The 12969-nt window shown below is 37.2% G+C and overlaps 1 protein-coding gene across 13 annotated transcripts in view; it reads right to left on the minus strand.

The window, feature by feature from the left end:
* Positions 1–12969, minus strand: part of LOC143163499 (uncharacterized) — a 259356-nt gene that overhangs the window by 213377 nt on the left and 33010 nt on the right. For 12 of the 13 annotated variants that reach the window (XR_012995920.1, XR_012995917.1, XR_012995918.1 and 9 more), the window contains one exon: positions 2683–2720. Coding sequence is in view for 7 of the 13 variants with exons in the window: in XM_076344945.1 (XP_076201060.1) it covers positions 2683–2720 (38 nt within the window). In the remaining 6 variants the exon portion in view is untranslated. Of the gene's footprint in view, positions 1–2655; positions 2721–12969 lie in introns of all 13 variants that reach the window. The other variant, XR_012995922.1, reaches the window with a different exon arrangement.

A 12969-nucleotide genomic window follows, 5' to 3' on the forward strand; every position in this document is an offset into this window, starting at 1 on the left:
CCTTGGGGCTCTGCTGCTTGGCCCTTCCTTTAAGAATCCCAGATGTGGTTCAAATTGGGTAAGAGGCTCAGCTAGAGTTTCAGTAAGTCCAGACTCCCCATAATTCAGTGTCTTTACTCTGAGCTGAGAGAAAAAGCAGGACGGTAGACACTGGTCTGAAGAGTGCCGAATGCGTTGTTCTAGATGTTGGAGTCAGTATCAGCTATTTGCAGTTCCAGTGTGGTATTTCTTTGTTTTATGCAGAATTTCTTGGCATAGTCAGTAAGATGAAAGGGATGTGTTAGTTCTTCCATCAGCTTTGGGTGTCTTGGAATCATAGTGTCACAAATATGAAATTATCACCAGAATTAACTGAGACTCAGTTTAAATGGTCCTAAACAGAACCTTAGTCTCAGCTTTGTTTGCTCAAGTGTTCAGGAACTTGAGGTTCATTCCAGATAACCAGAAAATCCTTAACAGGCAGAGTATAAGGAAGTTGCCTCTTACTCATTCACAGAAATGGAATTTTACTCCCCAGCTTGCTGCAGTTGAAATGAAGAGATTTCTATATCATAGTGGTTTAAACCTACTAAATATAGGATGTAACTGTTCTGTATAGCAGATGTTATATCAATAGGCAAGCTGTATGACAGAATTGAGTCACTTGGAGGGTGAAGATCTAATTGCAGTTGGTCAGGCTGTAGATACTTAAGAAATCCATAAGAATGGTAAAACCAGAAAGGCAGATGAGCAGAAGGGAGGGAATATATCACTGTGCATATCAGCAGAACTGGACGTTCTACTGGGCTGCAGTGGAAACAATTTTTTTCATCACAGTGTTGTGGGACAAGGGACAGGCAGCTACTGAGCTCCTTTGCATCCAGTTCTGTAACAATGATCTTAGAAAACTAAACACTAGTAATTTAAATAAATCATTCAAATGGATGCAAGGTATCTTCTATGGCCTAATGTTTTCTAAGGCAAATACGATATCCTTCAGTTTAAGTTGGCACTTCTAAATAGGAAAGTGAAATGAATTTTGAGATAAGTGACTTGGTGGAGGGAATAGACTGGATGTGAGGAAACCCAAAGTATCTGGCTAAAGCTATTATGGTATGATAGCCTTCAACTATTGAGCAAGGTGTCCAATATCTTGATAGAGTAGAAATATTAAACACAGCACCAGACCAGGTAAGGGTTAAGGAGGTGGAAGATGCAAAGAGGCATACCTATAAAAGGGGTCCCATGCAACCAGTGGCCATATCTGAGAAATGAGAAAGTCAGTAGAAGGCCAAAGGATCTCAGTGATAAGAAAATCACTCAATTCAGAGGACAGTGATAAGCATCCCATGGGGCTTTTAGCAGGAGAGAAAATAAGTCTCCCCATAACTGTGTAAACTATGTCTATTTAATCTTTCCCCAAATAACTCCAATTAGTAACCCATGATAACAAGCTATGAAGTCTGTATTCATGCTTTTGGTACATCTTATATAACTACTATTAGTTACAGTAGTAACTAATATGCAACAAATAAAGTTGCAGCCCTCAGGTTCGAATCAGGTTTCTGATTTGAAATGCAAGTCCAATTTAACAATATTGAGATCATAAAAAGGGAATTAGAGACTATTTTAAAAATACATTCATCAAAAGAAACATTACTAGTGCTATTTAAATGTAAGAAGATAAATGAGAAAAATATCAATATACAGAGCAGAGATAGAAAGCAGAAGACACAATCTTTTGCCAGGCTAAAACACAGAGATGGCATCACTGGAAGATTAATGGTACCTAACTAAAGATACCAAAGCTGAAGAACATGATACAGAAAAATCACCTAGAATTCAACAAGGCCTTATATCATTAGAGAGTTAAAAAATCAAGTGTGAATTTAAAATCAATCAGCCCTTTTCAATAACAACCAATGTTCAAAAAAAAAAAAAAAAAAAAAGAGAGAACTAGAACCCCAATGTCTCCCAATGAGCAAATGAGGTGATAAAACCTAGACATATAACTAACTGCAGAGATGCCCAGGTAGGAGATCTAATAATGGAAAAATATAATATTTGGGCTTTTTATGAGATGATCAAGATGGATCAGTCGCCTGTTTATACAGTGTTAACAGCAACTTAGCATTTCTGTTAAATGCATGTGGGATTTTCAGGTTATTTTATTGCTGCATGATTAGTGAGAATCAGACATTCTTATATTCACACTTTTAAAAGTCTGGCAATTTTGCTTTTCTACCTATTTCATTTTTACATCATCAATTTTTTTTCATTGAAATGTCTATTCAAAATTTTGGTTACATGTCCAGGCACCACCTCCCCTGGGTGATTTAGCCTCTCTATCATGATGAATTCCTTTTACTGATGCAATTATAAAATAACCCAAAAAATTCAGACCCCAATTAACTCAAAAATTCAGACTTGTCCAATAAATTTTATAACAATACCTATTCTGTAAGACAGTTCCCTTGATTTTTTGTAATCATTGTGGTTCTGCATTCACACCTTTAACAATTTGTGAAAGGAAATAATTTACAATGGCATCCCTTAATCAAATGTCAAGTTCAGCATATTCTAATGTGTTATACTTAATAGCCATCAAAACAGTTCACAGAAGACATGGAAAGGAAAAGTAGTGATTGGTGAAGAAAAGAAGTCAGCAATGGAAACCTTAGACTACTGAAGGGCAAAGGTTACCTCCCACTGGAAACCACTCTTCCTGAGCTGGTATGTGCCTGCAGAAAATAAAGAAAAGAAAAATTATTATTAATGAGGCCTCCATGAGAGAATGATATTTGCAGGCATTAAGAAATCAGCCAGCAGAGGAGAAAAGCATGAAGTGATTCCAAACAAATGAAGGCTGAGCTGTATTCAGCTGCACTCTCTCTTCCCAAGGAGGAAGAGGCAATCTTGGAGCAACAGAGCATTTTGTCAGTCATCAGGGCTTTAACAGAAAGAAATGGCTGTAAGACTTTTTTGCAGTAACCACAGAAAGATGAACTGTATTTAGACTTGCTAGGCATCTAGGCTTGATCCAGACTGTCAAGGTTACAGGGTGTTTCTCATGAGGGATTTTAGTGCAACCTGAACCAGTTATGCATGGGTCACAACAGATGCTGCTCATTTTATGAATATTTTATTCTACTATATGTGAAACTTCAGGTAACACCCAGATTCTCTGGCACTTTTGGACCATGTAACTAGCCAGAAACTGTAGCCAGGGCACTCAGTGGAGTATATATCCCTGGTATAGATATTGTAAGTTTTGGGGTAGGAGTGGGGTAGGGTCAGACTGGTAAATTTGCCAAATCTTAGTGCATCATGCAGCATGCCAGGAACAGTCCCAGAAGTTACTGGATTTGCACTCTCACCACAGAACCACGATTCCTTCTTGCTTCTTTCTTGCCCTGTGTGATACTCGGTGAATTCAGGAATGAATGATGGCTCTTCCCCTTCCCTTCCCTCCTCTCTCCCACCCACTTTGCCTTCGCTTGCTGATGGGGAGATGCATACTCTCTTAAATCATAGCCACCCTAAAAGAACACCATCAGGTTCTGTGGACAAAAATAGAACCTCATAAATTGTGTTTGTGTAAGAGGGTGACTGAATCATCACTGATATCAGTAGATATGGGAACTTGTAGCCTATAAACCCTAATAGCTTCTCCTCAGTCTCGTGGTTTTGGTATTATTCATATGTACACAATTTTTCATTAAAAAGCTCTGCTCATTTCAAGGTATTTTTGGGATCTGAAATGACCTCCCAACAGATATACCACCTGTCATGCATTCAGGTTAATCTTCAGAAGAACTTTAGGACCTCATATCTCCGAAGATGCTTTGTTTCACTAGAATTCCATATTCTTCTCAGACTCATCATCTCAACACAATTTTTATGTAGCCTGTGGCTTTTCTGAGGTCCTTAGATTGCTTTCTGTTTCTCATTGCCTCTGAACCCTCATTTTTATTTTTTTTTTCAATGTTCCCTAGTCTTTCTCTCTTAAAGAACCGATTGCATCACCAATACCCACCTGCCCAAAAGATTTAAGAAAAAAAATTTCTTCCAGAATTCTTTGATTCATTGTCCTATGGTAGCCTTACATCTAATGTGATAGCTTTGAACAAGCTTGAGCGGATGATATCAAGTAAGGATAGAAGAATTACTACTTGATCTATTAAGTTAAAAGAGAAACTTTACTGTAAAGCACAAAGGGTTTTTATTTTTAACCTCTGTTACTGCAAATGTGGTTTGCGGTTAGGAATATTCATTTCAGAAGGATAAAGTTCTGAGAGCTTATTTTGGAATTTTTCTCCATGTGTCCTTCCCACTGCTTTGATTCTCCTCTATAGCAGAATCACAAGGTAAACATTCATAATCAGACTACATGGCCCAGTGATTCTGAATATTACCTGATTACTTCACTTCCCAGACTCAGGGTACACAATGACATTCTTCAAAACTAATTGAGAAGTACAGATAGAAAGATAGTCAGTAATACTTGGGAGGGGGGATACCATTACTGGAAAAAAATCCTGGAAAATTATTTTCTAAAAGACATATCAAAATGATATGGTTGCCCCTCAGACATCAAGGAATAAGGTCTCTCACTATACCTTGATGTTTTAACATAACAAAAAAATGTGCAGCTAATGCACACTAGAGCAACACTATGGACCAGAACTAATTCTTAGCTTCTGAAAAGATTCATAAGCATTTTCATTGCTCTGCTTATAAAAAAGATACACCTAGAGGAAATGTTCAGGCATTTAAGACACTGGGATGAAATGCTTAAAAAGTTGTGAAGTTCCATTCTCACCTTTACCTGAAATCTGTTGCATTACATTGGCTAGGTTGGTGATGCACACTATGTTGTATTGCAAAGAATTTTTTGGGACAGGGCAGTTAATTCTGTAAATAAACTACACTTCACCAAGAAAAGCCAATTGAAAAAAAAAACCAATACAGTGCAATTGACTGCAAGGAGCAATAGCCCTCAGGTAACACCAAGAGAAAATAATACTCTAAAGTTGGAATATTGATGAAAAGGTAAATTAAAATCTAGAACGGAAAAGTCTAAATCACCAGTCTTTGAAGTTTTTCCTCATTTGCACTTAGGAAATGCCACAAAAGAAGCTTTGGTAGTGTACTATACAGGAATATAAAGTAGATGTAAAAGCAGCTCTTAACCTTTGCTTTAAAAACCTCACACTTTTACATTCCAGGAAAAAATACTGAATAACTTCTGCCTCTGTGATTTGGAAATCTACGTTTTTAAGAAATAAACTAGCCAACATCGACTACATATAAATTAGACTAATATGAAAAGACAATGTCAAAGTCAGGCCTGAGGCAAATAAGTGTGGTTCCACTTCTGCCAATAGACTGTTTTGAAATTGGTGTACTGTTATTTTTATAGACGATCAAGATAATTTTTGAGCACACTAAATTAAGTGGTGAATACACTCCTAACAAAATGTTCTCTTTGAAAACCTCCATTGAAATGCAAGGAGTGGGCAGCTCATACTGCTAGGTGAATGTGATATGAATTACTTTAAGAAGATACAGTGACTCTGAAATTATCGTCAATTAGAGTTGCCAAATTAAGTAAGAAAAAATAATGGACAAGATATGGAGGTGGGAGTTATGGAGATATAGTTACTACTAAAAATACAGGCAAAGCTGTAAAGGCATCATGACACAGTACCTAATGATTTGCTTATTATTCAGCATCTATTAAAATATCAGCTTTTTAAGAATTTATATTCTCTTTATTTCCTAGATCTAATAGTTGGTAAAACATTTTTCTACTGGTCCCAGTACTGAATGGCTTCATTTCATGCTGTGTTTTTAATGTGATAGTGCTAAAAAAAATATTGTTAAGGAACTCATTATTTGCCAAATGGTATCTTATGTATAGGTATACTGACCATACATGTTTTGTCAATCTAAAATTATTATTTTAGAATCTAGCCATTTAAGCATCTCTTGAAGATTTGGAACTAATCAAATCCACAACAGTCAGCACTTTTACTAGTTGTCCAGGCTTCTTCATCAGAGTTCATCATGTGTTTTCTTATGCCACCATCTGTTAAGGACAAACATAAATTTGGATTCTTTTGAATCGTTCTACCATTTCAAGCTATTTCCTCTGCTATAAAAAATTCCTTTGGGGAAAAAAAAAAAAGCAAAATTTGTCAGCAGTTTGTTTGCAGAAAGCTTTTTATTGATTAGCAGAATCACTAGAAGTGATTTTAAAATACTTACCCAGAGACAAAATAAAATATATGCCCAAATTTTTGCAATCTCGGGATTCAAAACAGTAAGCTTCTTGGGGCAGAGACCATCGGAAGACTTTATTTGTACATGGTGCTTAGCACAGTGAGACCCCAGTTTTTGACTGCAGCCCCTGACTGCTACTGTAATAGAAATAATAAACGATAATAATAATAAAGTCTGCCTATTAACTTGACAGGCAATTTTTGAAATAATGAGTCATCAAGGAAACTAATTTTTTCCCAATAAGCAATTCAGCCATTTCCTCTCATCACAGATAATATACATCTGTCTTCTATGCTGTTTGCAGAAATTCTGTAGATGTGCTGTGTCTTCTCATGAGAAAATTGGTTCATGAAATGGAACAATTTTTCTCAGACTCATGATTTCTTCTTTATTGAGGGCCAAATTGAGCCTGTGTTCAATTGCCCATGTCTGGGACAGCAAGTAGTTACAGCACCTCCAGAGCAAGCTGGGGAAGAAATTGTGACTCAGAGAGTTCCAACCCCTTTCTCAACCTCCGCTGCCTACTTGCTCCAGAAAGAAAGTAACCTGCAAATGCTCTATACTATAGACTATTTACCACCCCTGCCAGCTCAGCTCAGCTCGCTGCCATGTTGAGGGGCGAGAGCCAAGATTACTTTCACACCCTCCTCATGTGCGCAGAGGACTTGAAAAAGAAAGGAGTTCTGAGTGAAAAGCCTTTATTCTCCATGCTGTGGCAAACTCAAAATCTATGGAGGCCATGTGGAGACTTAGTGCTTCAGTGAGGACAGATAAACCTAGGCATCAATCTGACCCTTCATTATCAGTTAACAACATGTGATTAAGGAAACAAAATCCCCAAAAGTGGAAAAGTCAAATTCTTCTTCTACCTAATCAAGACAATCCTAAAGAGGGTTTTTTTTTTAATTTCTCTTTGACTTGAGACACCACCTATAAAACCTTAAGACCTATATATGGGTCTTAAGCATACAATGTTATGTTGGCATGCCTGGCATGTTTCACTGACAATATTCTATGGTGAAGCAATAATGTTTATAGCCTCTTCTTTCAGAGATTTTAAAGTTGCCAGTGGCAACTGAAGTGCCTTTGATTGCCTTTATTTGCTATGTGGATCCATATTAATGACTAAATAAAATAGCCAGATGATTTGAGCTCTCTCAAAAAAATCACCTCTGATTTTGGATCAAAGACATGTTTAACAATATCCACAGTCCTCATGCATCCACACCACACAATTTGATGTACTCATCATCAATCATATGCCTTATGATTAATTTGAGTTGTTATGAGTAATGTCTATCACTGCAGTCCTGGCATGAATAATTATTGTTCTGCGCCCTGCTGAGATAACTCATTTCTGACAAAGATCTGCAATTTGATATCTGCAGAAAAGGAAAGATGAAACAGGAATAGTTTATTAGAATGGTATAGTCTGTTCAAAATTTTCATAATAAACTTTTTTACATCCTAGGAATTGATAACTACTTCAAAGAAAAACATATGAAACAGACCTCAATAGCTTGGAGATACTGTCTTTGCAATTACCCCTGGATCTTTCCATCAATGTGTGGTATTTGTATATCAAAAATAGTAATGGGAATTTTAGAGCCTGCTGGTTTCCTGGAGACTTGTACTGCAAATAGTAATCACAGTCAGAAACAAGGCCAGGTCATTCTGAGGAAGACAGAATAACATAGGCAGGATCAAAAGAAGATGGAATTTAACACAAAAAAAAATCCAGTCAAATATAGAGATTATGCGTCAGACTGGAGAAAGAATGGACAACAAGACAGACATGCAGGAGCTGGGAAGCTGGTGAGCAGAGCTGGCACCTGCAAACCAAAGTCCAAAGTGTGATCCCCATGGGCAAAAGAAAGTTTATCAGCAATTGCCTTTGGCCAGAGCTGCAGTTTGAATCCCATCAAGAGGTTTCACCCTTGTGTGTCATCAACAAGTTCCTCCTTTAGGAACATCAGTGGTGCTGCCTTGAGCGACAGCCCTGGTGAGAGCAGCACCATGGCTCATGCACTGAGGAGTGAGAGTAAGTTGACACAGACCCTGTTTGTGTCTATCATTAAGTCAAACAGGACCAAAAAACTCAGGTTCTCCATCTTCCAGGCAGGTGTTCAAGGCACTAGATAGCTATTTTTGTTCTAACTCGAAGAACGTTTAAGTATGACATGTGAAATGAAAAAGAACTAACAGAAGAGACTGAGAAATTCTCAATTTCAAAATACCCTACAGTCTGGCAATTGAGTTTCTTCTTACCAACTAAATGAAAAAGACTTATATTTTCTAGTCTTCCAACAGCAGAAGAGGGATTTGAGCCCAGGTTTCCCACAGGCTGTATGAGAGCCCTTACTAGTGTGCAAGTGAGTAAAGCAGACAGTGCCTTCTGCTGTGTGAATCTAGACTTTGAAGCCATAAAAAGACATTCTGGCAGTTGGGGCAGGATGTCAGTTTAATACCATCCTGCCTTCTTTCCACATGCACATGTAATGAAAGAGTAGCAAAAAATAAGTGGCAAAAGCTTCTTACCTTTACTATCACATAAACGGCTACTCAGAAAGTCAGCATATGGGCCTCTTGCCCCAGCCTTGCTGTAGTTTTGCTTTTCTTCTTTTTTTTTCCTTTTTTTCTCCCTACTGAAACTGCAGTTCATCAGCTCTTCTAAAACTTGAATAGACCAAGCTGTTTTAAACACATCCTCTAGTGATTCAGCCTTAGTATCATGGCTCTGGTACAAATTCTGCCTACAACTGTTAAGGAAAGACAGTTTCCTTCTTTCTTGGCGTGCCTCTACAACAGCATCCCTTCCCCCAAAAAACACTGCCTGCTTCAGCCTTCTTCTTTTCTAAGATATGAACTTTTATACTTCATTTCAGATCTTGTAAAAATAAGCCTGTAATTTTTCAAACAGTAAGCAGGTATCCTTTTTGCAATTACTGTCTTATCCACTGTTCTAAAAAATCTTGTGTATCTCCCGTGGGGGCATATTTTCTGCCGCACTTGCACTTCTGACTGATCAGACACACTTCTGACTGATTTCCTTAATAGCTTTGGTTAGTTTAATTCTATGTATTAGTATTATTAGTATTAAATCAGCATCTGTATTAATTTATGGTGCTTTATATAGGTATCTTTCCCTTATTTTTCACATAAAGCTAAGCAAGACTATAGATGTCTCCCTGAGTTTGCAGACTCTGAAACACCAGCAAGCAGTAGCGCCTGCTCTTCTGATCTTGGCAGAGCACCAGTTCTGAGGCCTGAAGATGAACTATCATATCTATGGGTAGAACTTTTTCATTCCTGAAAGTTTAGAAAGATAACTAGAATAAGAAGCTATTCCATATTTTAACAGCCTCCGATGAAGTCTCAGATAAGGGACTTGAAAAGAACAGCAAAGATGTCTATTATATTTTGTAATATATCAGTAGAGTTTAAGGTCAAAAAAGACCAATAGGTCACTTGATGTGCGTTTGTACCTCACAGCCCAACAAAGGCACATTTGCATTGAGGCAATTACTTTTGTAATTAGACGACTCCCTGCAACAATTTGCATGAATCATCCTTCCTGTTAAATATATCTTCTCCTTTCTGAATTGAATTTGTCTAACTTCAGCTTCTAATCACTGATTTTGCTATTCCTTTCTCAGATTTCACTTCACTCTGAAGTTATTCACACTAAAAGTCACTGCCCAGTTTTCTTAGTGATAAGTACACTCTATTATTTTATTTTACCCTTTACTGTCCAACGCTTACTCCACCTCTTTAATCCTGCTGGTGTCCCTTTCCTGTATTTAAACAAGTCTCTTTCTATAAATGGCACTGTTACTTCTATGCTGCTACCGCTAACACCTTAACTGATAAAACTGCACTTGCCTTTTCACATCTGCTCAGACCAGTGGTTACACTGTGATTAGCTGGGTCTTCCTTACCATCACAATAATCCATCAAACATGAGAATCCAATCCTCATTTTACTACCTCCCACCCACTCACAGCTCAAAATAGCCTGGACTTGATAAGCTTCCAGGTGCCCTGCAAGGGTGAGAGAGAACTTTTAAGCAAGGTTCAAGAAACGCTTGTCATAGTGGTGAAGGGGTAAAAATGAGTAACTCAAGATGTTTAGCTCATTGGATTTCTCCTGGAACAAGTTACCGAAATGGTGATTTTTGCAGAAACAGTGTCATACTGCACAACAGTGAAATGGTAAGTTACTTTCTTAAATAGTTTTACATCCAAGTAAAGTGAAAAGAACAAGATTTACAGAGTTGCAATAGGAAATTAGCCATAATGTAGTGTAGAGTTCTGTTTCTTTTATAGCAGAGAAATGTGTGATGAATTTTCTATGATTTAAATGGCTTAGATTTTTTTCTAATTCCCTGTTTTACTTGTGCACATACATCCTTCGGCCTTTTGACGTAAAATTGTCTATGTCATTTTTTTTTCATGTTTGTTCACTGCACAAACGAGGGAATGACTATGGTACATTTAATAAAATATTAAATTCAAATTTTAGGAGTTTGAAAAAACAAACAGCTTTCAATTCCCAGATCATGAATATCAACATAGCAGCTTGCTTCACAGTGTCAAGGTTTGAGTTCAAAAAGCAGACAAAGATTCCCATCCCATGAATAAATTACTATTTGGAATGGAAGAAAGAAAAAGAGGAATCATCATTGGGTTACCAGTTCAATAATCCCATGTCACACCATCATGTTTAAATTCAGAAAGTAGTAGTGATGTCTTTGAAGTAGGTATGCACTTTTGTTGCATGATCACTAATTATTACAACAATTCCAAGTATGTTTGATAGTTTTAATTAAAAAAAAACACAGATGAGACCAAAAAATAGGAACATCTTCATCACACGGGTATTCTTTAACTTACAATTTCAGATATTGATCAAAAATGCATTTAGTTTGCCTGTTTTTTATATTCTTGTAGTACTTGCACCTTCAATCTCCTGACGTTATCGTCTAGTTTCTCGTCACTAGCAAGCACAGGGGAACTTAGCTCAGAAGTCTGATCAAGCTGAGTGTTGGAGAAGTCTGAATCTCCTTGCTATAGACCAGATTTCTGCTTTTTCAGATTCTCCCCACATTGCAGTGATGCTACTTTGGCATCAAAATGAAATTTGTTCATTTGTTTCAGTTTTCTTCATTCCAGCATGGAAATGAAGCAAAAAGAGGAATCAGATGTACCAGCAGATTTTCCCACAGGGAAGGATTTTCTAGTGCTGATTCCATATTGATCCAGAATTTTAAGTTTCAAAAACCTCAATTAAATGTTTCCTTAAATTTCTTGCCAGTCCACTGTTGCTGCCTGACTGCTCATTTTCCACCCTTCTCAGGATAGGCAATGACACATTGGGTGATCTGAAAGAGCAATATTGTGAATTTGAACTACATACAGGCAGAGGGGAGAGTGACTTCTCTCATCTTAGGATGGATATCATGCATGTGGAAAATTGTCTTGAGGTGCATACAGGAAAGAAGTAACTGGAACAACCCAGTATAAACCCAACCTAATAGCAAATGTTACTTTAATTCCTGTGTTAAAACACTAAAGCCTGAATTTATCCCATCTAATTTTAAGACTCTAAGTGGGGTTCCTAAGAGGAATTTAGGTTGAGTCTAAACTGTCAGGCATGATTGCACCAGCACTCTGTGCTGCATGAAGCCCCCCAGGCGCTGCATGAAGCCCCCCAGGCTTCACCATTGTTCCTCTTCCTCCTGGATTTGGCTGGAAAGGAAACATGAGTGTGCAGGCAGGAGGAAAACATGGTGACATCCAGCCAGGGCACTAAACTGAGTAAGTGGAAGACGAAGACTTTGGGACATCTCACAGTGTCCACCTAAAGTTTGGACATAGCTTCACTTAACCTAGTCTTCCTTCATAGCCAAGAAAGAGAGAGGAGTACCAGGAAGAGGCATTCTGATCTGATCTGCCTCTGGTTCAACTCTTGGAAAATCTGCAACAGTAAAGGGAATTCGCCCTTTGCCTTTCAAAAGTGATTGTTAGTGTTGATACAAGAACTGATGGTGCTTGCTTTCATCATAAAATAAAACTAAATAGCAAAACTTTGTTTATCTATTTCAATCACTTTGTTTCAATGTATCTTGAAAAATATGCATGCATGTGTGTATGTACATATGTGTATATAGATACATAGATATATCTATATTTATATGTAGATATAAATGTAGTATCTATCTATACAATATCTTAAATAGAATGTAGAAGACTGTTCAGACATAATTACCTTTTAGTTAAAACTATGTAGAAGAAGTTTTGGTGGTTCTAACAGGGAAACAAGTCCTTTGGAAAACCTTACTTATATGATAATATATTCTTTGACATTAAACATTTACTTCAAACAGGCATCACATTTATATTTTTAATATACAATCAAGATTTTTTCTTTAAGATTTTGAATCATTCTAATAAGAATTTTCACATTCAGCCTATTTTGTGGAAAACTAACCAGTCTGAAAATGCAAGGTTTGGTGCAAAATAAACTGTGGCTTTTAATGTGCAGACTCTGAATTGTAGTAATGGCAACTGAAGCTTAATTTCAGGGAAGTATTGATTTTTTCTCACTTCTTGCTATAAACTGGCAAAGTGCCATGCCTTTCAATGGACAGTAATAAACATGCAAGAAATCTTGGATGTTCCTAAACATTGAAATTTAAATATATGC

The sequence above is a fragment of the Aptenodytes patagonicus genome, chromosome 7 (genome assembly GCF_965638725.1).
Source record: "Aptenodytes patagonicus chromosome 7, bAptPat1.pri.cur, whole genome shotgun sequence".
NCBI lineage: Eukaryota > Metazoa > Chordata > Aves > Sphenisciformes > Spheniscidae > Aptenodytes > Aptenodytes patagonicus.